Below are 24173 nucleotides of genomic sequence, written 5' to 3'. Positions count from 1 at the left end.
TTTGGGGAAACTGAATTATTTGTTTAAGAATATCGAATGATTAAAGTTTTTTTTTTTTTTTTTTTTTTTTTTTTTGAGAAGGAATGATAAAAGTTAAAGACATAATAAGGTGGAAAATGACATAGTAATTATTAGGACAAATAGATTTGCAAATCTTCTTTTTTGGTTGACTATTGCACAAGTGCTCAGTTATCACCCGTGATGCCAAACATTGCTATTGTTTTTTTCCTCTGTTTTAATAAGTAATATTTTGACACTGTTCTAAGCAACATCCCAAGGGGTTCGATACTCGAAAATTAATAGATTTTCAAAAGGCAGTGCTGTTTTGGGAACCTGACCTAGAAAGAACCTGCCTCAAGTTGGTTTGCCACTTTTCAACACTAGTAGACCTAATCAATTCTAATATGGATATCAGGAAGACATAGAGTTGATGGGATCGCTTGGAGTGAACAGTTATCGCTTCTCAATATCATGGGCTAGAATCTTACCTGGTGAGTTATTTTTGTTTTCTTTTCAAATAAATTTATGAATACTAATTTGTTACTAATTTATTTCATAATTGTTAATAAAAGTTAATGGATGCCCTAAGGACATTAGCTTATGAAATGCTTTTTGAAACTTTTTATTTGAAATGTAAAAAGAAACTAATTGTTTTAACACCTTTTAATATTTTTCATAAAAATTGTATTAAAACATTTTTTAAATAGTTCATTAATAAATGCTCTAAAGATATCTGTTAATCAGAATCTTATTAATATAATATGTTATAATTGATGTATTATAAAGTGGTGTCAATGACAAGATCATGCAAAAGTAATATTACTCTAATAACAACTTATCACCTTAACAAGTTATAAAAAAAAGTCATGAAAAGAATTATGTCCTTTAACGTTACCCTTTTTCTTCCTTATATTTGCATGTATAATAATATTTTAGTTGTAAACTATCATGCAACACAACAGACGTTAATTTCATCTAAAATCCATATTATTTTGCAGAGGGCAGATTTGGAGAAGTTAATTTGGCTGGAATTGACCACTATAACAAGCTCATTAATGTTCTCCTACTTAAAGGTTCAATTCCATCTCATTTTGTTGCTTGGAACAAACTGGTCCACATATACCACCATGAAACAACTTATCCAATCACCATTTTTCGACATTATTGTCTAAATCTAAAGAATACATTTTAACAACCATGCAATTTACAGGGATCCAACCATTTGTTACTTTAAACCACTTCGATATACCTCAAGAATTTGAGGATAGATTTGGAGGGTGGCTTAGTCCGGAATCACAGTAAGTGCTTCAACTCCAACCTCTAGCTTGCAAAACTTACAATACTTTTGACGTTGCAGCAGTATGCACAAATGCTAATAATTATCTTATGCATTCAACATATGTAACATTCCTCTCACAGTATGTGAACCTTACAATTGTGTAAGACCCACTTAGGTAGGTTATGAGTTGAATCTCAAATTGAGAAATTGTTATTATTACCATGAGCACCTGGCCTGATGTAAATTTGAGTATGCCACGGAAAGTAGTAACTTTTTTCTTGTAACATTTTCAGGGAAGAATTTCTACATTTTGCTGATACTTGTTTTAAATCTTTTGGGGACCGAGTGAAGTATTGGGCAACCTTCAATGAGCCAAATCTCCAAGTCACAAGTGGTTACCGCTCAGGTATATATCCACCAGCCCGTTGCTCAAGCCCATTTGGAAATTGTAATGATGGGGATTCAGAGAAGGAGCCGTTTGTAGCAGCCCATAATATTATCCTATCACATGCAGCTGCAGTTGATATTTTAGAAGCAAATACCAGGTAGGCAGCCAGTCAGGTAACATTGATAAATATCCGCACTTTTCGATTGAATTTTATGTTGGCCGTCAACCAACTATAATCCTTATGACTTGGGACCAACTGTAAACAAAATATATGACACCAAGCTTAGACACATGTGAAATTAAATATCCACACCACTATATTAAAAATCACCAGTTATATATATATATATTGGTACTATAAACCAGAAGGATATTGTGTTTTGGGCAGAGAGAGCCATATGGCTTGTAGTTTCCAATGAACCTCTAGGACTCGTGGTTTTCCTTTATCTCCACATGTAATTGCCAAATGGTTTGACCCTATGAGGAAGAGGGAGGAAGGTAGCAATTAGGGAGCCATTGTTATCTTACTCAAAAGCAAACATGCAGATAAAACAAGGAGGTATGATTGGGATTGTCTTACATGCCGCATGGTTTGAACCTATTAGCAACTACAAAGCAGACAAGTCAGCTGCTGAACGAGCTCAATCCTTTTTAACAAAATGGTTAGTTTCTTTGCCTCTTATTTTAATCTTTTACCAATTTTATTTTACTCTTTAACAATTTTCCAAGTTCATTCAGCTCACACAAATCCATATAAACTTTATCCTTAAGGGGTTAGGGGTTGGTCTAGTGATTTCTATATCTCATGTAATCCATGAGGTTCTGGGTTCAAATCTCCTAACCAACAACTTAAGGTCATCTCCAAAGGGTTCCTTACTAAAATTACTAAGTGTGTGTGAGATGAAAGAATAACACATCTGAGAGAATAATTAGATACTTGAAGAGCTCTAAACACTCACATTAGTCCAAAAAGGAAAAAGCACATAGAAACTACATTTCAAAATGACGACATTTTATGCCTTGGCTGAAATTTGATGCAGGATCTTGGACCCAATTATATTAGGGAGATATCCATCAGAGATGAATGACATTCTTGGATCCAACTTACCAGAATTTTCAAACAAGGACAAGGACAAACTGAAGAGCGGATTGGATTTTATTGGCATCAATCACTACACCAGTTACTATGTCCAAGACTGCATCTACTCCAAGTGTGAGCCTGGACCAGGGATTTCCAAGACAGAAGGTTTTTACCTACAGAGTTCACAAAGAAATGGTGTCCCCATTGGAGAATATGTATGTTACCTCAACTTATAACAGTTACTGCCTTTTACCTTAAAGTAGTTACTAACACTTTACAGTGCAGGCTGATCTAGATTGGTTAAATGTTTACCCGCAAGGATTGGAGAAAACCATTACCTATATAAAGGAAAGATATAATAATACACCCATGTTCATTACAGAAAATGGTAAGTAAAGGTCTGAAGCACTTCAAATAAACAATTCCTTTACATATTTTTAAAGTAAATGTAATTGCTCTCCATAGGGTATGGCGAAGTCTACAATCCAAATTCCACCATTGAAGATTTCCTCCATGATGTCAGAAGAGTGAACTACATAGCTGGCTATCTAGATGCACTGTCAGTGGCAATAAGGTATGAACATGCCAACATGCCGTGCTATCAAGTATAAGGAACAGAATCATGGCCAATCATTTTCTTCTCTTACAATTTCTAATGTTGACTAAAAAGATCATTACACCAGCCTACGTGTAACTATATTTTTTTTGTAGCACATATGGTTTAGACAATTCAATAAGACAGAAAACCAGCTCCAAAAGGGACCTGATTTAGTTCCAGGGATAACTTTCACATATCGAATAGCTGGAGAAGCTCATTCAAAGAGCTGAAGAGATTTTGAGACAACTTTGTATTTATTTTTCCATTTTCCTTTTTATATGTGATCAGAAAAGGAGCAGATGTGAGGGGTTACTTCGCTTGGTCCTTGCTTGACAACTTCGAGTGGATATCTGGATATACAGTAAGATTTGGACTTCACCACGTTGATCATGCTACACTGAAGAGAACTCCAAAATTGTCAGCAAGTTGGTACAAACAGTTCATTACTAAGCATAAGGTTGTAACCTTAATGCCAGGACCTAATCAACAAAAGTTCCAGTATTAATGTATTCATTATGTTTCTGTGTTTTAAAGTATAAAGAAAGAACAAGGAAATTTGCTAATACTATTCTTTAGCATTTACCTCAGTTTTGGAAACAAATGAAAGTTTGTCAATCAATACAATCTAGAAATTGAGAAAGAGATCATATCTAAAACATTCAACCCAACCTCCATCGCAAACAATGTTAAGGAGGAAAAAAATAAATAAAAATTAAAGATAACCACAAAAATAAGGACAATTCAATAGACAACATATGGCGCTTGATCCCTGGCACTTGACCCCAACACAAATTTTCCTTGAAGTGTATGGTACATACATCTTAAAACCAAGCTCCTCTATTCCAGAGCATAGATGGTTATAAATCAGACTGCAGATGTAATGCAGTGTAAAAATGTAAGAATGACCCAAAAAAGGAGACGGATCTCCCTATTCATAAAATTATTAGAGAGAGAGAAAGGGGGGGGGGGGGGGGGGGGGGGGGGGGGGGAGAGGGAGGAATATAAAGCGCAATTTCTTTCTCTCAAGTAATATCACAATTTTACTTCGATGTAAGCTGTTTTCTCCCTACTTTTTTTGGCAATTCACTTTTCTCTTTACAATCCTATCAAAATTGCTTACATGAGATGCAAAGGTGAACAAACATACCATGGGCCATTTAGATTTCATCCTTCCTTGAATTGAGTCATGCCTTCAATAATACTTACCTGCAAATTAGATGTGTTTTATCTATTATTAAACAGTGACTGAATTCATTCGCAAGAGAGTTAACATCAACAGAAGTACCCAAGTCAGGAACTTTAACCTAATAGTGAAATATGACAAACCTCAACTTTAGCTTAAAAATTAATGGAATCCTGCAGTTAATCCATATCATCTAGTACCTATTCTAAGCTATTTCACATCTCCACCAAGGAGACCCAGCCTCATACATGTGTTCACCATCATCCCATGAGATCTGACAAGCTTGAAGACCAATAACAACATTTGGTTCTTTTCCATGCTGTTCAATCCACTCTGTAACAGCCATTGCTTCATCAGTCTCACTAGTATAATTTTGCTTGTATTTGCCAAATGGGTTAAGCCCAGGACTTCTCATCTCTGCAATTGCAGCTGGCATGTACATTGAGTCACCCACCAATGGTGCACTGCAGGCAGCCAGCTGTGCTCGAATCTGCATTATAAGTCTAGTTATTATCAAAGCAATAGATCTAGTCTTCTCTCACTAAATTGAGCAAAGGACTAAATTTGCTGGTCCTTTTGTTTCTCTGCCTTTCATAGCATCTAATAACATAACAAAGCCAACTGTGAATAAATATACCAGCCTCTATAACCTATATTCAATATTGACTTTTCAATAGCTTCATTATTTGAACCAAAGAACCATAAAATAAAATTTGTAGAAAAGCTACTCCACCAACATTAATAAATTTTACCATATATACCTTGACAGATATTCATAGTCGATTCCTTGAGAAGCTCAGTTAAAATATTGAGAAAATTGAAATCCTTCAAACTAGAAATTCTCTAAATCTCAAACACTCCTAGAAATCTTCCTTTGAGCTAAAGTTGAACCTTCCCTTTAGAATCAAATGGCAATTTCATTCCCAGTCAACAATAAAAGAAGCATGTCAGGGAGTGCAGGAAATAATTGCAGGGGCAAATATTACCTTTTCTCTCCACAGGAGAGTCAGAAAGTTCGACATTTTTTTAATACATTTACTCATTCTAAAATTTCATGGTTTAGACCACAGGGTTAATAAATAACTACCATTCAAATTAGAAAAACAATGAAAGAAAGGACAAGTGACGAACCTGATGAGTCCGACCAGTCAGAAGGTTGATTTTACACTCATATGCAATATGCTGGGAGGGCCAGCCACAATCCTCAACACAATATTTCTTTTCAATGACAGCATTTGGCCACGGAACCTCCTTGCATTCCAAGACCTCAAGTTGACACAAGTTCCATCCTTTAATAAAATCTGCATGCCACAAAGTTTTGGGGTCAACTCAATCCACACCCCACCCCCCATATAGAACAGACAGAATACTTTCTTAACCATACCAGTTGCGGAAACAATCGTTTTAATAATGGACTTGACAAACTAGTTATTGAAAATTACGTGTAAAGAACTTGAGTTTGTGAAGGAAACATCCACAGAAATTTAGCTATCATGTTAGAGTAGGTAAAAAGGGGAGCTTGCACAGAGTCGACTTCTTTTATTCTTTTACATAGACATAGTGCAGCTGGGCCATCCTAGACTTGAACCAAAGACCTCAGCTATGAAGTAAATCACTGCACCTAAGTCCAAACAACTGGAAGAGAATCAATAGATTTCTTTTCAGAGAGAATCAACGGATTCCTTTACCGGAGCAAATCACTAGATTCTTTTCAGGAGCAATTCATCTTTTCCAAAACAAAGATAAGTAATTAGATCAGTATTGTCATTCAATAAACAGCTTATCAAAAGAGTGATCAAAATGTGATCATTTTCTAATTTCTAGTTCGTACTTCGTAGGTCCTATTTTCCTAATATATATTTCTCCACTTTTTGGCTAAAACCAAGATAGTTTTAATGAATTTTAAAGATCACCATTTTTACCCCAAACAGGTGAAAAATAAAAAGATCACCATTTGAACAAATCACTGTAATGAGAATATAAAAATCTATGATTCCTTTCTTCATATTAATTATTTCAACTTGGACCCCATGCTAACCACTGATCAAGCTAAGCTGATGAGTGGGCCTGCTTGGCCTTAGCATGCCTCTTGTATGCTCCAGCATCAGAAGGCTAATTGAGTAATGCATATGTGCACAATGCATGTTTGCCTTCATCAAAATAACAAAATGCAACACGTCAAAGGTTTAAGACAATTTGCCATAATCACCGCTATGCTAGATTGAGGTGGTTACCTTCTGAAATGAGTCTTGGAGCCATGTTAATTGGACGCATGTAGTGGGCAATTATTCCTATTGGCACTGGAGCAGCAGCAAGAGCAATATAAAGCTTCTTCACCTTTTTCTCCTGATGACAAGAAAATTCATACGAGAGTAACATCCAAAACAGGAAAACTGAAATTAAGTAAATGTGAATTGAAAATATATCTACATCCAGTTTTGTGCATCTACTCTGTGAGAAGGATGCACTCACAGAGTGGCACACAGAACATGAGGGGCCTTGCCGCTCCAGTGTAATTGGAGCCTGCCCTCCCTGGAAGGACTTCCCGACTACAGTCTATGCCAGAGAACTTACTCTAATTTTACCATGAAAAACAGAGCAATACTCCTTGGTCCTAGCCAACACAACACTGCAAGTAAATTATAAACCATTATTCACTCTCTATCAATGGTAATAGCAATAGCAACCAACAACATATTCTATAAGATGATTAATCCTATAAGATACAGTACCAGCCTTCTGTGCAATTATCAATCTGGTGGGTAGTCTTCAAAGGGGTTGTTAAACCCAAGGCACGAGTGGCAAAAGTTGCACAACTTTCTTCGATGTTATCTGTAGTTCCTCCAACCTAATCAAAATTAACAAAAAAAAATCATAAAAGCATAAAGCAATCAATGAACTAATAACAAACATTCAAAAGTGCCACATAACTGATATTGAGTGACTTAGAAATCATACAGAATGTATAAATAAATGTGAAATACACATACATTAATAACCATGATTATGTCCTAGTTTTACATATCTTTTATTTAAGAGAAACTAAAAACAAGAGCATTGAAAGGACAACCAAACTATGCAGTTCTAGCATTTAGCCATTTACAATCATATAAATAATTATATGGAACATCAATTCATTTGAGGCACAATTTTGGTGAAGTCACACAATTACAATGAAATTAATGGATTGATTACATACTGATGTACCGGCTGGTTTGTCCAAAACCACATAGGACTCAGACACAGCTATAATTCTTGATTTCCAGTCAATTTCATAGCACCTAATAAAAATTCAAATGCCAATGAGTATCATTCTAGTAAAATTGATAGTTAACTCTGTCACATATAATGCTTTACCTTGGGAAGCGTTTTGGGTGTACGTGCACTCGTAAGTATGTTCCAGCTTCAACAAACTGGTCTACATGAGTTATCCTAAAAGTTTTCTGTGCTTCTCGTATTGTTTTTCCTTTGATGGAAGCTCTTTTTCTCAGTACTGATGGAGCTGTAAATTCTTTAAATATCCTAATTTGCTCTTCAGTGGCACTTGGAGGAGGCTTTGGACATACAAGGGCATAATATACAGCTCCAAAATGGATGAGATCTGCAACAAACCTTCAAAGAATGAAACTCTACATTTATCACTTCATCCTGAAAAATTCTAACAGAAAATCAACGATCATACAGCAATACCAACAATTCTAAAGTAATTGAGAAAAAAGAGCAGCACTCACAGCGCAGGAAGATCCAGAGCTTTACAGATATATTCTTGAACAGGCCCACCTTTTGAGACAACCAAGTGTTCGATTCTTGGCGGGCCATTGTCCGAGGGACATGGAAGTAGCCGATGATATTCAGGGTAGCTTAAACAAAATTGAGTCTTAGAGTCAGCAAAGCCAATGAACAGGCACTACAAAGTATTTCAAAACAAAAATTTATGAATTCAAGCAAAAAAAAAAAAGGTTCTTTAATTAGAGCAATATATTTTAAAGCAACCATTGAATAAGAAGGGGTATTAGGGGAAAAAAAAGAAAAAGAAAGATTCGAAACCTCATTTCTTAAGCTTTTTCTCAGTTTACTTTACTCATCAACAAACCAAGTGCAAGCAAACTTCATTATAATTTATCTAAAAATATACTTTCAACTAAGAAATAAACCAACTCACAGTCACCCAACAAACTATAAGCAGTAACTGAAAGCACTGGAAATATGAATTACCCATTAACAAAAAGATGTGACTTTTTTTAGTTTTTTGTATGAGTGAGAGTGGAATTTGGAACCAGTGACCTCCACTTTGTGGTCCCCGGCTGACTGTGTACCATGGGGTTTTAAGAAATGAAATTTATGATATAATAACACTAAGAAAATTCACATTCCTGTTCTTTCCTCAGATTTCTCAACAGCCAAACAAAGTGCAAACAAGATTCATTTCAACCAAACCTAAAAAAGAAAAGCCAAAATTACAGGCACCCAACAATATAGAAGCAATAAAAATTTTAACTTTGACATACCCATTAACAGAAGTAGTAGTAGCAGCGTGTATAACATCTGACTTTGAGGATTCACATGCAAAAGCACTAATATTTGAAGACCAAGCAGCCACCAAGTGCTTGTTATGGTGCTTCTTGCTGAGAGCAACATGGGTGGGTGCTAACGTGCGCACAAGGGTCACAGGAGGACTTATACTTCTGCAGCCATTGGCTAAGATTGAAGCGAAACTCATTGTTACTGAGCCCATCTTCATGGAAATCCTGGGAAGTGTGAAGTGTGTGTGTGTGTGTGCGTGTTTGTCTCTGAGAGTGAGGTATAGCCGTATAGCAGAGATTTTGCTTGTTTCGAGTACGGGTCGGGTATATGGCCGACCCGAGACCTTTTGTGGGGGCAAAGATTTCTTTGATTAAAAAACAATTTGGGCCTGTTTTGTTGTTGGGCCAACTTCGGTACAAAATTGCAAACTCATGCTCAAAGTTATGGTATGCCTAATATTGTATCTAAAGTTGTAAAATAGAGGAAACATATAGGCAACAAAAGAAAATATAAAGATAAGATTATATTTAAATTGCTTCTTGTCTAGTAATTATCTACCACAGCATATTATTTTTAAAATAGATATATATATATATATATATTTCTCTTTACTCTTGGTGCTTCTCAAATATTTCTCAATGTGTATTACAATGAGAGCATAAGCTCGTATGTATAAAAGGAATGAAGAGAGGCTGAGCAGCTATATTATTAAATGTAAAGGATGCATGTCCATCACCTGTGAAAAATGTATAGGACATAACATCAAAAATTTTATCTGTGCTTTATCATTTTCATGTGAAGGAGAGAAGCATAATGCAACTAGAAAGAAGTCCATACACAAGTGGAGAGAAAGGAATAGAATATAAATGTTGGGGTAAGATATATTTTAAGTTCAAGGTTAAGGATTATCAAATAGGGAAGTTTCTTCCAAACGACAAACGAATCAAACTGTTTATGGTGAACCACAGTCGTGTTTCTCTACTAAAATAGTTCTTATGCATTGCGATATCCATTGTTGAATGTAAAAGTCAAACAAGTGATCACCAATTCCAACCGTTTAAATTACATTTTCCTTATATTATTAAAAATTTGTATTTTTCTTTTCAAATTTTGTTTATGTTAATGTATGCCCTTAGGGCATATTAATCATTTATTTTATGAAATTTTTTATAAAAATTGAAAAAGTAGTAAAAGAAGTTAATCACTTTTTTGTTTTCTTATAGAAAAAAAATTCCTAAAAATTGTTTGCTAACATATGCCCTAAGAGTATACATTAGCAAAACTATTTTTTCTAATATAAGTAATGGATTTATTTATATTTTCTTCCTCTTTAAGCTATTCAAGACGTATATGGAATTGAACATTTGTAAAGAGTACTATAAAAAAAATTTCAACCACACATTACAATATTTACAAAACATCTTGCCTTATGAATGTAAATTGTAGGGGTGTGCAGAAAACTCACAGACCCGCCAAACCTGACCCAACCCAACCCGACCCACCGGGTTGGGTCGGTTTTTAAGGCTTGGTGGGTTGGGTTGGGTTAGAAATTTTTTTTTATAGCGGGTCGGATTGGGTTTGGGTCATAAAATTACAAACCTGCCAAACCCGACCCGACCCACTGACTCACCCATATTTAATATATATTTAAAATATATTATATATTTAATATTTTTTTTTAAACCAGGGCACTTATATATATATATATATAATAATTAAAAAAAGAAAACCAGCTGTAGAGCAATACTTCCTCAGTTCCTCTTACTAATACTAATTATATATATAATATGTATTATAAAATTAATAAATTTTTAAAATAACCAGCTCTTCCTATCTTATATAAAAGCCAATTAGTTCACACAAACTCTAGTAAATTATTATTGTTGTTTAGTTATTGGTGTTGTTTGCCCTTAAGGAATTACATCGATACTAATCTTTGGGTTTTTTTAATATATTAATATTTATATTTTTTTTCTACTCAATTTAATAATAAATTTTTTTTTAAACCCATGGGTTCAACCCGACCCATATGGGTTGGGTTGGATTTATATGATGGGTTGGGTTGGGTCGAATTTTTTTTGACCCACCATGGTGGGTCAGGTCAAAAAATTCCCTCAACCCGACCCAATCTGACCCATGCACACCCCTAGTAAATTGCATTATATTTCCTTCAAAAAAAATTAAAACATTTAAAACATTTTTTAAATAACAAATATAGATTGCTTAATTTAGAAAACTAATATATTGTATCAATTATACTTTATTAGAAAATAATCATATTATTATAAGAAGAGTTTGGAACTAGAACTTATAAGTCACAACCACTATTTTCATTTTTCACTTCACAAAAACAAAAAATCATCAAACTTTTTCACACATCGTGCTAGTTTGCTACTAATTTATATTTATATATATATCCAAAAGTTGAAACGTAATATTTATTATTGCTACACTCCTATTAAGCCACTTCCACGACCAATTCATCCACCAAGTTTCAACATTCTCTCTCTTATTTTAAACTTTTTTTCCTTTTTAATTTCTCAATTTATTGTTATAATTTCTCTAACTTCCTCCTCCCTTTTACGTTTTCATCTTTCCACTACTATTTATCTTAATATCATTTTTCCTCCATCCCTTTATCTTCTTTTATTTTTGGGTTTTCTCACTCCCCCATCTTACTATAAATTTACAATTCTCTTACCTATTCTATACATAGTTTTCCCACACACAAAATGTTATTTTTCTCTCTTTCTCTCTCAAATTTTTGTTTTTTGTTTTTTATTTTTTGTTTGTTTTTATTTTTATTTTTTTTATTAATATTTTTTTTTGCATCTTTACTTTAGGTTGATGAATTTTTGTATTATTTGGAACTCTACTTTGGGTTGATGTGATTAAGTTATGTGTTTTTAAGTTGCTATGTTTTTAATTCTCTTTGATTTCATAGACATTATTGTATTGTATTATAAAGATAGTATATAAAAAATATAATGTTATTTTATTACATAATATGACTTGGATAATTTGGTGTTTATTACTATATTTTTAATTTTTACTTTTTTTTTTCTTCACATATTATTTTCTATAATTTTTTTTTATTCTCTCTTGAAAAAATTAATTCTTAGATTTTTCTAATAATTTTTTATTTGATAATATGTTTTAGGTGGATGAAATTGTAATTTTGGCTAAGAAAGTAACCTTAATAGATTATCAACAACAAATTATTTTCCTAATTGGTCCAAGTAATCATTGTTAAGTTTTATTAATTTTTTTGGTTACGTTTTTAGTGTTTTGGATTGTTCAGCAAAAAAATAAAAAAAGGTTTGAGAAAGTTTGTTTAAAACTAAAAGAATAATTTTCAAATTTTATATTCTTTTTTATGTTTCACAAAATGTTATAAATAACTTTTATTAAAAAATGAATATTTTAATTAACATGTTTTTTGAATTTCTAAGAAAATTTGTATTTTTTTCATTTTGTTATGAAAAAAAAATTATATTTATGATTTATGATTGTTCTTATAATACATAAATTTTTTTTAGAAGAGTAATACATAAAAATATGATTTTTCAAATTTATATTTATGGTTTATGATTTTTCTCCTATATTACATTTATGTTTGTTTCTATAATAAATAAGAATATGATATTTTCACGTGCAATGCGCAGGTTCACGATAGCTGTCAAGAGCTTTGTAGCTCAACTAGTTGGTACCTCTTAGCATTTTCAAGATATTCAGGGTTCAAATCCCCCTCCATCGCAACACAAGCAATTAGATTGGTATTAACACAATTATGGAACTAGAACTAATAGTGCAGATACAGCAGGTCTAAAATAACAAATAGATTAGATTATATGACAATTGGTAATTGATGATCTATACAACCAAAAAGGAAAATCATAATTCAGAAGCCCAAACAATAATTTCTAGTATCAGGCGCCACTCTGTAAGGGAGCAAAAGGAATGGGAGTTGGCCAACTTGGGAGCACAAAGTTGATGATATTGCACTTATCATTCCAAGTGTCAGGGTCGTGAGGAATATCACAAAAGACTTCCACCGTTTTGCTCCGCAAGTTGCATAATAAAACCTTCAATTCAATCGCCAAGTACAAGATATCTCCATCATTAGGATGAAAAGCTAGCACTAAGGAAGAGGATATTTCTGTTGTACATGTTCAGTGAGCCATGTAGATTTTTTTGAGACCAATTGGTTGACAGAAACTTCGTGTTCCAAGTACCATTTGCCTCCGCCTTCATTATCATAGTCCTTGAGCTCCCAAATACGTAAAATGCTACTAAAACGAGTATAGAACATTGAAATCTGACATATTCTCAGGCACCCTCGACACACTCCAAAACAATCAGTTTCTTTGTCTAACTCCCATCCTATAGGCTGCTCAAAGGAACGACAACATCTAGTGTTGTACGGATCAATCCCGAGCAGACGGCCGCTATTACTGCACCAAAAAAGCAAGCCTTTATAAGGAACAGCACAAAATGCGAAGTGAGTCAATTCAAATCCCTCTGGATCTGGACACAACACCATTGACTCGCTCCATTCCCGGGTGTTGGATGATAATATGTATACCTTGAATTCCCTTAACTTGTCATGAAAATAAGGAATGAGCACCACGCTGTAACTGAGTTGCTTCTTGTTGTAGTCATAGCTGCATATTAACCCAGCCTGAATCCATGAACGAGGATAAGGTAGAGTGATGGGAGGGAGTGCGATACATTGCCTAGTGATTGGATTTATCACATAGTAAACGCTCATCAGACTAGGCTCCTCATCAGCTTTTGCGCGCCATAAGAGCAAGTCGTTACAAGAAGCTTCAAGCCATAGATGCTCACTCTGTCTGTGTACATAGGCAGCAAGAGATTTCAATTTGGATTCCTCTGAATTGGTTGCGAGGACACGAGTTATTGACTGATCATCTTTGCACTCGAACAGCAATGTAAAGGGCTGAAGGTTTGTGTGAAGGTGGCTAACATAGCGGTGTGTGAAATAAGGAGTAGAGATTAAAGAGCACCAGCGATTTGATACACATTTGCATTGAAATACAGACTGTAAAGGCAGGTGAAGCAGAATTTCTAACAATAGACCATCTGGGAGATTGTCCAAACTCATTGATCTTCTGCGTTTGCGTTTGCCTCGGAGTTTTTGAGAACATTGCAGCAGATCCATTACACACATTGCAAATTTTACATCCAAGCAATATAGGTGTAGCTGCCTATGTATAATATAATGGAAGAAAAAAGATTTCATAGACCCAATCGGAATAGAATTCCTAGTCCGTGTTGGAATGGAAAGCCGAAAGTTTTCAAATTAAATTTACATATATAATTAATTCCCAAAAAAAAAAAAAAGGTGGATAAATACTTGAGAATCGTCTTATCGAAAAAAAAAAAAAAAAAGACTTCGAGAATCGTAGCAATTGAGAATTGAGCTGTATCTGATTGTCATCATTGTACAGAGAGAGTACTAATAAAACTTGCCCTCTAAAATGTAAGCTAGGGGATGTGAAACTAAGAAATCCTGACCGTTGATCTCAATCTATTCAAAAACACAAACTTGGGTTGAAACCAAACTCCCAAAATTCACATTACTGTGTTTTCCTCAGTTTTCTCAACAGACAAAGAAAGTGCAAACAGGATTCATTTCAACCAGCAACTTGATTAACTTGTTCTTCCCCTATGCAGGGCCGGCCCAAGATAGTTTGAGACCTAAGGTGAAAATTTTAAAGCAACTTTTTTATATCTAAATATCACTTAAATAATATTTAGTTTTATTTTTATAATATAATTTTTTCAAATTTCAAATCTATTATTAATTTTTACTAATTATTAAGACTAATTCACTGTGAGTGAGCTAATGATACTTACTAGGTACAAATTAACGTGTCACCAATAAAAAAAAGTTATTTAAAACATTCAATTTATTATATTATTTGAGTGGCACCAATCATATTCCTACCATATTAGTTTATTAATTTTTGTCTTAAAATTTCTATTAGTTTTAACATTTTTCATTCACTTAATGGTGAATTGGTGATTGTGTTGTATTTCTATTAATTCATAATTTTTTTTTTTTTTTGTGTGTGAAAAGATGCTAAAGTTAATACAAATTTTATTATAAAAAACTTACAAATTGATATGGCATTTTAATAAAAAAATAAATGAGTATTGAATTAATTTATGGCGATTGAATTGAAGGTTTTATTATGCAACTTGCGGAGCAAAACGGTGGAAGTCTTTTGTGATATTCCTCACGACCCTGACACTTGGAATGATAAGTGCAATATCATCAACTTTGTGCTCCCAAGTTGGCCAACTCCCATTCCTTTTGCTCCCTTACAGAGTGGCGCCTGATACTAGAAATTATTGTTTGGGCTTCTGAATTATGATTTTCCTTTTTGGTTGTATAGATCATCAATTACCAATTGTCATATAATCTAATCTATTTGTTATTTTAGACCTGCTGTATCTGCACTATTAGTTCTAGTTCCATAATTGTGTTAATACCAATCTAATTGCTTGTGTTGCGATGGAGGGGGATTTGAACCCTGAATATCTTGAAAATGCTAAGAGGTACCAACTAGTTGAGCTACAAAGCTCTTGACAGCTATCGTGAACCTGCGCATTGCACGTGAAAATATCATATTCTTATTTATTATAGAAACAAACATAAATGTAATATAGGAGAAAAATCATAAACCATAAATATAAATTTGAAAAATCATATTTTTATGTATTACTCTTCTAAAAAAAATTTATGTATTATAAGAACAATCATAAATCATAAATATAATTTTTTTTTCATAACAAAATGAAAAAAATACAAATTTTCTTAGAAATTCAAAAAACATGTTAATTAAAATATTCATTTTTTAATAAAAGTTATTTATAACATTTTGTGAAACATAAAAAAGAATATAAAATTTGAAAATTATTCTTTTAGTTTTAAACAAACTTTCTCAAACCTTTTTTTATTTTTTTGCTGAACAATCCAAAACACTAAAAACGTAACCAAAAAAATTAATAAAACTTAACAATGATTACTTGGACCAATTAGGAAAATAATTTGTTGTTGATAATCTATTAAGGTTACTTTCTTAGCCAAAATTACAATTTCATCCACCTAAAACATATTATCAAATAAAAAATTATTAGAAAAATCTAAGAATTAATTTTTTCAAGAGAGAATAAAAAAAAATTATAGAAAATAATATGTGAAGAAAAAAAAAAGTAAAAATTAAAAATATAGTAATAAACACCAAATTATCCAAGTCATATTATGTAATAAAATAACATTATATTTTTTATATACTATCTTTATAATACAATACAATAATGTCTATGAAATCAAAGAGAATTAAAAACATAGCAACTTAAAAACACATAACTTAATCACATCAACCCAAAGTAGAGTTCCAAATAATACAAAAATTCATCAACCTAAAGTAAAGATGCAAAAAAAAATATTAATAAAAAAAATAAAAATAAAAACAAACAAAAAATAAAAAACAAAAAACAAAAATTTGAGAGAGAAAGAGAGAAAAATAACATTTTGTGTGTGGGAAAACTATGTATAGAATAGGTAAGAGAATTGTAAATTTATAGTAAGATGGGGGAGTGAGAAAACCCAAAAATAAAAGAAGATAAAGGGATGGAGGAAAAATGATATTAAGATAAATAGTAGTGGAAAGATGAAAACGTAAAAGGGAGGAGGAAGTTAGAGAAATTATAACAATAAATTGAGAAATTAAAAAGGAAAAAAAGTTTAAAATAAGAGAGAGAATGTTGAAACTTGGTGGATGAATTGGTCGTGGAAGTGGCTTAATAGGAGTGTAGCAATAATAAATATTACGTTTCAACTTTTGGATATATATATAAATATAAATTAGTAGCAAACTAGCACGATGTGTGAAAAAGTTTGATGATTTTTTGTTTTTGTGAAGTGAAAAATGAAAATAGTGGTTGTGACTTATAAGTTCTAGTTCCAAACTCTTCTTATAATAATATGATTATTTTCTAATAAAGTATAATTGATACAATATATTAGTTTTCTAAATTAAGCAATCTATATTTGTTATTTAAAAAATGTTTTAAATGTTTTAATTTTTTTTGAAGGAAATATAATGCAATTTACTAGGGGTGTGCATGGGTCAGATTGGGTCGGGTTGAGGGAATTTTTTGACCTGACCCACCATGGTGGGTCAAAAAAAATTCGACCCAACCCAACCCATCATATAAATCCAACCCAACCCATATGGGTCGGGTTGAACCCATGGGTTTAAAAAAAAATTTATTATTAAATTGAGTAGAAAAAAAATATAAATATTAATATATTAAAAAAACCCAAAGATTAGTATCGATGTAATTCCTTAAGGGCAAACAACACCAATAACTAAACAACAATAATAATTTACTAGAGTTTGTGTGAACTAATTGGCTTTTATATAAGATAGGAAGAGCTGGTTATTTTAAAAATTTATTAATTTTATAATACATATTATTTGCTCTACAGCTGGTTTTCTTTTTTTAATTATTATATATATATATATATAAGTGCCCTGGTTTAAAAAAAAATATTAAATATATAATATATTTTAAATATATATTAAATATGGGTGAGTCAGTGGGTCGGGTCGGGTTTGGCAGGTTTGTAATTTTATGACCCAAACCCAATCCGACCCGCTATAAAAAAAAATTTCTAACCCAACCCAACCCACCAAGCCTTAAAAACCGACCCAACCCGGTGGGTCGGGTTGGGTTGGGTCAGGTTTGGCGGGTCTGTGAGTTTTCTGCACACCCCTACAATTTACATTCATAAGGCAAGATGTTTTGTAAATATTGTAATGTGTGGTTGAAATTTTTTTTATAGTACTCTTTACAAATGTTCAATTCCATATACGTCTTGAATAGCTTAAAGAGGAAGAAAATATAAATAAATCCATTACTTATATTAGAAAAAATAGTTTTGCTAATGTATACTCTTAGGGCATATGTTAGCAAACAATTTTTAGGAATTTTTTTTCTATAAGAAAACAAAAAAGTGATTAACTTCTTTTACTACTTTTTCAATTTTTATAAAAAATTTCATAAAATAAATGATTAATATGCCCTAAGGGCATACATTAACATAAACAAAATTTGAAAAGAAAAATACAAATTTTTAATAATATAAGGAAAATGTAATTTAAACGGTTGGAATTGGTGATCACTTGTTTGACTTTTACATTCAACAATGGATATCGCAATGCATAAGAACTATTTTAGTAGAGAAACACGACTGTGGTTCACCATAAACAGTTTGATTCGTTTGTCGTTTGGAAGAAACTTCCCTATTTGATAATCCTTAACCTTGAACTTAAAATATATCTTACCCCAACATTTATATTCTATTCCTTTCTCTCCACTTGTGTATGGACTTCTTTCTAGTTGCATTATGCTTCTCTCCTTCACATGAAAATGATAAAGCACAGATAAAATTTTTGATGTTATGTCCTATACATTTTTCACAGGTGATGGACATGCATCCTTTACATTTAATAATATAGCTGCTCAGCCTCTCTTCATTCCTTTTATACATACGAGCTTATGCTCTCATTGTAATACACATTGAGAAATATTTGAGAAGCACCAAGAGTAAAGAGAAATATATATATATATATATATCTATTTTAAAAATAATATGCTGTGGTAGATAATTACTAGACAAGAAGCAATTTAAATATAATCTTATCTTTATATTTTCTTTTGTTGCCTATATGTTTCCTCTATTTTACAACTTTAGATACAATATTAGGCATACCATAACTTTGAGCATGAGTTTGCAATTTTGTACCGAAGTTGGCCCAACAACAAAACAGGCCCAAATTGTTTTTTAATCAAAGAAATCTTTGCCCCCACAAAAGGTCTCGGGTCGGCCATATACCCGACCCGTACTCGAAACAAGCAAAATCTCTGCTATACGGCTATACCTCACTCTCAGAGACAAACACGCACACACACACACACACTTCACACTTCCCAGGATTTCCATGAAGATGGGCTCAGTAACAATGAGTTTCGCTTCAATCTTAGCCAATGGCTGCAGAAGTATAAGTCCTCCTGTGACCCTTGTGCGCACGTTAGCACCCACCCATGTTGCTCTCAGCAAGAAGCACCATAACAAGCACTTGGTGGCTGCTTGGTCTTCAAATATTAGTGCTTTTGCATGTGAATCCTCAAAGTCAGATGTTATACACGCTGCTACTACTACTTCTGTTAATGGGTATGTCAAAGTTAAAATTTTTATTGCTTCTATATTGTTGGGTGCCTGTAATTTTGGCTTTTCTTTTTTAGGTTTGGTTGAAATGAATCTTGTTTGCACTTTGTTTGGCTGTTGAGAAATCTGAGGAAAGAACAGGAATGTGAATTTTCTTAGTGTTATTATATCATAAATTTCATTTCTTAAAACCCCATGGTACACAGTCAGCCGGGGACCACAAAGTGGAGGTCACTGGTTCCAAATTCCACTCTCACTCATACAAAAAACTAAAAAAAGTCACATCTTTTTGTTAATGGGTAATTCATATTTCCAGTGCTTTCAGTTACTGCTTATAGTTTGTTGGGTGACTGTGAGTTGGTTTATTTCTTAGTTGAAAGTATATTTTTAGATAAATTATAATGAAGTTTGCTTGCACTTGGTTTGTTGATGAGTAAAGTAAACTGAGAAAAAGCTTAAGAAATGAGGTTTCGAATCTTTCTTTTTCTTTTTTTTCCCCTAATACCCCTTCTTATTCAATGGTTGCTTTAAAATATATTGCTCTAATTAAAGAACCTTTTTTTTTTTTGCTTGAATTCATAAATTTTTGTTTTGAAATACTTTGTAGTGCCTGTTCATTGGCTTTGCTGACTCTAAGACTCAATTTTGTTTAAGCTACCCTGAATATCATCGGCTACTTCCATGTCCCTCGGACAATGGCCCGCCAAGAATCGAACACTTGGTTGTCTCAAAAGGTGGGCCTGTTCAAGAATATATCTGTAAAGCTCTGGATCTTCCTGCGCTGTGAGTGCTGCTCTTTTTTCTCAATTACTTTAGAATTGTTGGTATTGCTGTATGATCGTTGATTTTCTGTTAGAATTTTTCAGGATGAAGTGATAAATGTAGAGTTTCATTCTTTGAAGGTTTGTTGCAGATCTCATCCATTTTGGAGCTGTATATTATGCCCTTGTATGTCCAAAGCCTCCTCCAAGTGCCACTGAAGAGCAAATTAGGATATTTAAAGAATTTACAGCTCCATCAGTACTGAGAAAAAGAGCTTCCATCAAAGGAAAAACAATACGAGAAGCACAGAAAACTTTTAGGATAACTCATGTAGACCAGTTTGTTGAAGCTGGAACATACTTACGAGTGCACGTACACCCAAAACGCTTCCCAAGGTAAAGCATTATATGTGACAGAGTTAACTATCAATTTTACTAGAATGATACTCATTGGCATTTGAATTTTTATTAGGTGCTATGAAATTGACTGGAAATCAAGAATTATAGCTGTGTCTGAGTCCTATGTGGTTTTGGACAAACCAGCCGGTACATCAGTATGTAATCAATCCATTAATTTCATTGTAATTGTGTGACTTCACCAAAATTGTGCCTCAAATGAATTGATGTTCCATATAATTATTTATATGATTGTAAATGGCTAAATGCTAGAACTGCATAGTTTGGTTGTCCTTTCAATGCTCTTGTTTTTAGTTTCTCTTAAATAAAAGATATGTAAAACTAGGACATAATCATGGTTATTAATGTATGTGTATTTCACATTTATTTATACATTCTGTATGATTTCTAAGTCACTCAATATCAGTTATGTGGCACTTTTGAATGTTTGTTATTAGTTCATTGATTGCTTTATGCTTTTATGATTTTTTTTTGTTAATTTTGATTAGGTTGGAGGAACTACAGATAACATCGAAGAAAGTTGTGCAACTTTTGCCACTCGTGCCTTGGGTTTAACAACCCCTTTGAAGACTACCCACCAGATTGATAATTGCACAGAAGGCTGGTACTGTATCTTATAGGATTAATCATCTTATAGAATATGTTGTTGGTTGCTATTGCTATTACCATTGATAGAGAGTGAATAATGGTTTATAATTTACTTGCAGTGTTGTGTTGGCTAGGACCAAGGAGTATTGCTCTGTTTTTCATGGTAAAATTAGAGTAAGTTCTCTGGCATAGACTGTAGTCGGGAAGTCCTTCCAGGGAGGGCAGGCTCCAATTACACTGGAGCGGCAAGGCCCCTCATGTTCTGTGTGCCACTCTGTGAGTGCATCCTTCTCACAGAGTAGATGCACAAAACTGGATGTAGATATATTTTCAATTCACATTTACTTAATTTCAGTTTTCCTGTTTTGGATGTTACTCTCGTATGAATTTTCTTGTCATCAGGAGAAAAAGGTGAAGAAGCTTTATATTGCTCTTGCTGCTGCTCCAGTGCCAATAGGAATAATTGCCCACTACATGCGTCCAATTAACATGGCTCCAAGACTCATTTCAGAAGGTAACCACCTCAATCTAGCATAGCGGTGATTATGGCAAATTGTCTTAAACCTTTGACGTGTTGCATTTTGTTATTTTGATGAAGGCAAACATGCATTGTGCACATATGCATTACTCAATTAGCCTTCTGATGCTGGAGCATACAAGAGGCATGCTAAGGCCAAGCAGGCCCACTCATCAGCTTAGCTTGATCAGTGGTTAGCATGGGGTCCAAGTTGAAATAATTAGTATGAAGAAAGGAATCATAGATTTTTATATTCTCATTACAGTGATTTGTTCAAATGGTGATCTTTTTATTTTTCACCTGTTTGGGGTAAAAATGGTGATCTTTAAAATTCATTAAAACTATCTTGGTTTTAGCCAAAAAGTGGAGAAATATATATTAGGAAAATAGGACCTACGAAGTACGAACTAGAAATTAGAAAATGATCACATTTTGATCACTCTTTTGATAAGCTGTTTATTGAATGACAATACTGATCTAATTACTTATCTTTGTTTTGGAAAAGATGAATTGCTCCTGAAAAGAATCTAGTGATTTGCTCCGGTAAAGGAATCCGTTGATTCTCTCTGAAAAGAAATCTATTGATTCTCTTCCAGTTGTTTGGACTTAGGTGCAGTGATTTACTTCATAGCTGAGGTCTTTGGTTCAAGTCTAGGATGGCCCAGCTGCACTATGTCTATGTAAAAGAATAAAAGAAGTCGACTCTGTGCAAGCTCCCCTTTTTACCTACTCTAACATGATAGCTAAATTTCTGTGGATGTTTCCTTCACAAACTCAAGTTCTTTACACGTAATTTTCAATAACTAGTTTGTCAAGTCCATTATTAAAACGATTGTTTCCGCAACTGGTATGGTTAAGAAAGTATTCTGTCTGTTCTATATGGGGGGTGGGGTGTGGATTGAGTTGACCCCAAAACTTTGTGGCATGCAGATTTTATTAAAGGATGGAACTTGTGTCAACTTGAGGTCTTGGAATGCAAGGAGGTTCCGTGGCCAAATGCTGTCATTGAAAAGAAATATTGTGTTGAGGATTGTGGCTGGCCCTCCCAGCATATTGCATATGAGTGTAAAATCAACCTTCTGACTGGTCGGACTCATCAGGTTCGTCACTTGTCCTTTCTTTCATTGTTTTTCTAATTTGAATGGTAGTTATTTATTAACCCTGTGGTCTAAACCATGAAATTTTAGAATGAGTAAATGTATTAAAAAAATGTCGAACTTTCTGACTCTCCTGTGGAGAGAAAAGGTAATATTTGCCCCTGCAATTATTTCCTGCACTCCCTGACATGCTTCTTTTATTGTTGACTGGGAATGAAATTGCCATTTGATTCTAAAGGGAAGGTTCAACTTTAGCTCAAAGGAAGATTTCTAGGAGTGTTTGAGATTTAGAGAATTTCTAGTTTGAAGGATTTCAATTTTCTCAATATTTTAACTGAGCTTCTCAAGGAATCGACTATGAATATCTGTCAAGGTATATATGGTAAAATTTATTAATGTTGGTGGAGTAGCTTTTCTACAAATTTTATTTTATGGTTCTTTGGTTCAAATAATGAAGCTATTGAAAAGTCAATATTGAATATAGGTTATAGAGGCTGGTATATTTATTCACAGTTGGCTTTGTTATGTTATTAGATGCTATGAAAGGCAGAGAAACAAAAGGACCAGCAAATTTAGTCCTTTGCTCAATTTAGTGAGAGAAGACTAGATCTATTGCTTTGATAATAACTAGACTTATAATGCAGATTCGAGCACAGCTGGCTGCCTGCAGTGCACCATTGGTGGGTGACTCAATGTACATGCCAGCTGCAATTGCAGAGATGAGAAGTCCTGGGCTTAACCCATTTGGCAAATACAAGCAAAATTATACTAGTGAGACTGATGAAGCAATGGCTGTTACAGAGTGGATTGAACAGCATGGAAAAGAACCAAATGTTGTTATTGGTCTTCAAGCTTGTCAGATCTCATGGGATGATGGTGAACACATGTATGAGGCTGGGTCTCCTTGGTGGAGATGTGAAATAGCTTAGAATAGGTACTAGATGATATGGATTAACTGCAGGATTCCATTAATTTTTAAGCTAAAGTTGAGGTTTGTCATATTTCACTATTAGGTTAAAGTTCCTGACTTGGGTACTTCTGTTGATGTTAACTCTCTTGCGAATGAATTCAGTCACTGTTTAATAATAGATAAAACACATCTAATTTGCAGGTAAGTATTATTGAAGGCATGACTCAATTCAAGGAAGGATGAAATCTAAATGGCCCATGGTATGTTTGTTCACCTTTGCATCTCATGTAAGCAATTTTGATAGGATTGTAAAGAGAAAAGTGAATTGCCAAAAAAAGTAGGGAGAAAACAGCTTACATCGAAGTAAAATTGTGATATTACTTGAGAGAAAGAAATTGCGCTTTATATTCCTCCCTCTCCCCCCCCCCCCCCCCCCCCCCCCCCCCCCCCCCCCCCCCCCCCCCCCCCCCCCCCCCCCCCCCCCCCCCCCCCCCCCCCCCCCCCCCCCCCCCCCCCCCCCCCCCCCCCCCCCCCCCCCCCCCCCCCCCCCCCCCCCCCCCCCC

At 33.8% G+C, this 24173-nt stretch overlaps 4 protein-coding genes across 21 annotated transcripts; 2 read left to right on the top strand and 2 right to left on the bottom strand.

Annotated features, from left to right (window-relative positions):
* The first annotated feature begins 397 nt into the window (after positions 1–397).
* LOC112033931 (beta-glucosidase 46) lies at positions 398–3933 on the top strand. The gene is given in 9 exon segments (XM_065782575.1): positions 398–491; positions 999–1073; positions 1211–1298; positions 1573–1835; positions 2224–2329; positions 2708–2963; positions 3034–3136; positions 3214–3322; positions 3635–3933. Coding segments are annotated over 9 exon segments (1278 nt in total). The 5' UTR covers positions 398–430; the 3' UTR covers positions 3852–3933.
* Positions 3103–9331, bottom strand: LOC112033933 (RNA pseudouridine synthase 6, chloroplastic). Of its 13 annotated transcripts, none has more exons than XM_024066706.2 (11): positions 9038–9330; positions 8261–8389; positions 7887–8141; positions 7729–7810; positions 7262–7377; positions 7104–7158; positions 6764–6875; positions 5661–5830; positions 4673–5019; positions 4494–4552; positions 3103–4215 (listed from the first exon to the last, which is right to left on the bottom strand). In XM_024066706.2, exons 1-9 carry the CDS (start codon positions 9268–9270, stop codon positions 4735–4737), a joined length of 1437 nt encoding a protein of 478 aa, XP_023922474.1. In that variant the 5' UTR covers positions 9271–9330; the 3' UTR covers positions 3103–4215; positions 4494–4552; positions 4673–4734. The 13 variants fall into 13 exon arrangements, with proteins under 13 accessions (XP_023922474.1, XP_023922473.1, XP_023922477.1 ...); XM_024066705.2 differs by having other exon boundaries at positions 3103–3743; XM_024066709.2 differs by having other exon boundaries at positions 3103–3738.
* Positions 9332–13194: 3863 nt separating this feature from the next.
* Positions 13195–14235, bottom strand: LOC136071367 (putative F-box protein At1g71320). The gene has a single exon (XM_065782542.1). The coding sequence runs from the start codon at positions 14233–14235 to the stop codon at positions 13195–13197; it is 1041 nt and encodes a 346-aa protein (XP_065638614.1).
* A 4799-nt stretch (positions 14236–19034) lies between these two features.
* Positions 19035–24087, top strand: LOC112040256 (RNA pseudouridine synthase 6, chloroplastic). 6 transcript variants are annotated; one of them, XR_010632645.1, is made up of 10 exons: positions 19035–19326; positions 19975–20103; positions 20223–20477; positions 20554–20635; positions 20987–21102; positions 21206–21260; positions 21489–21600; positions 22534–22703; positions 23345–23691; positions 23812–24087. XR_010632645.1 is itself a non-coding variant. In XM_065782562.1 (10 exons), exons 1-9 carry the CDS (start codon positions 19094–19096, stop codon positions 23627–23629), a joined length of 1437 nt encoding a protein of 478 aa, XP_065638634.1. In that variant the 5' UTR covers positions 19036–19093; the 3' UTR covers positions 23630–23634; positions 23812–24087. The 6 variants fall into 6 exon arrangements, 5 of the variants coding, with proteins under 5 accessions (XP_065638636.1, XP_065638634.1, XP_065638635.1 ...); XM_065782562.1 differs by having other exon boundaries at positions 19036–19326; positions 23345–23634; XM_065782563.1 differs by lacking the exon at positions 19035–19326 and adding an exon at positions 19665–19787 and having other exon boundaries at positions 23345–23634.
* Positions 24088–24173: the final 86 nt, after the last annotated feature.

Source organism: Quercus suber, unplaced genomic scaffold, assembly GCF_002906115.3.
Source record: "Quercus suber isolate HL8 unplaced genomic scaffold, Cork oak 2.0 scaffold_306, whole genome shotgun sequence".
NCBI classification, from domain to species: Eukaryota; Viridiplantae; Streptophyta; class Magnoliopsida; order Fagales; family Fagaceae; genus Quercus; species Quercus suber.
Note: the sequence above shows the minus strand (reverse complement) of the source record. Positions and strands in the feature narration are given on the sequence as shown.

Excerpts from the sequence above, each read along its gene's own strand:
- LOC112033933 (XM_024066706.2), bottom strand. The coding sequence starts at position 9,270 with ATGAAGATGGGCTCAGTAACAATGAGTTTCGCTTCAATCTTAGCCAAT. Across the intron at positions 8,390-9,037 it reads ACTACTACTTCTGTTAATGG|CTACCCTGAATATCATCGGC; the intron begins GTATGTCAAAGT and ends ATTTTGTTTAAG. Across the intron at positions 7,811-7,886 it reads CACCCAAAACGCTTCCCAAG|GTGCTATGAAATTGACTGGA; the intron begins GTAAAGCATTAT and ends AATTTTTATTAG.
- LOC136071367 (XM_065782542.1), bottom strand. The coding sequence starts at position 14,235 with ATGGATCTGCTGCAATGTTCTCAAAAACTCCGAGGCAAACGCAAACGC.
- LOC112040256 (XM_065782562.1), top strand. The coding sequence starts at position 19,094 with ATGAAGATGGGCTCAGTAACAATGAGTTTCGCTTCAATCTTAGCCAAT. Across the intron at positions 21,261-21,488 it reads TTTTTCATGGTAAAATTAGA|GAGAAAAAGGTGAAGAAGCT; the intron begins GTAAGTTCTCTG and ends TCTTGTCATCAG. Across the intron at positions 21,601-22,533 it reads TCCAAGACTCATTTCAGAAG|ATTTTATTAAAGGATGGAAC; the intron begins GTAACCACCTCA and ends TGTGGCATGCAG.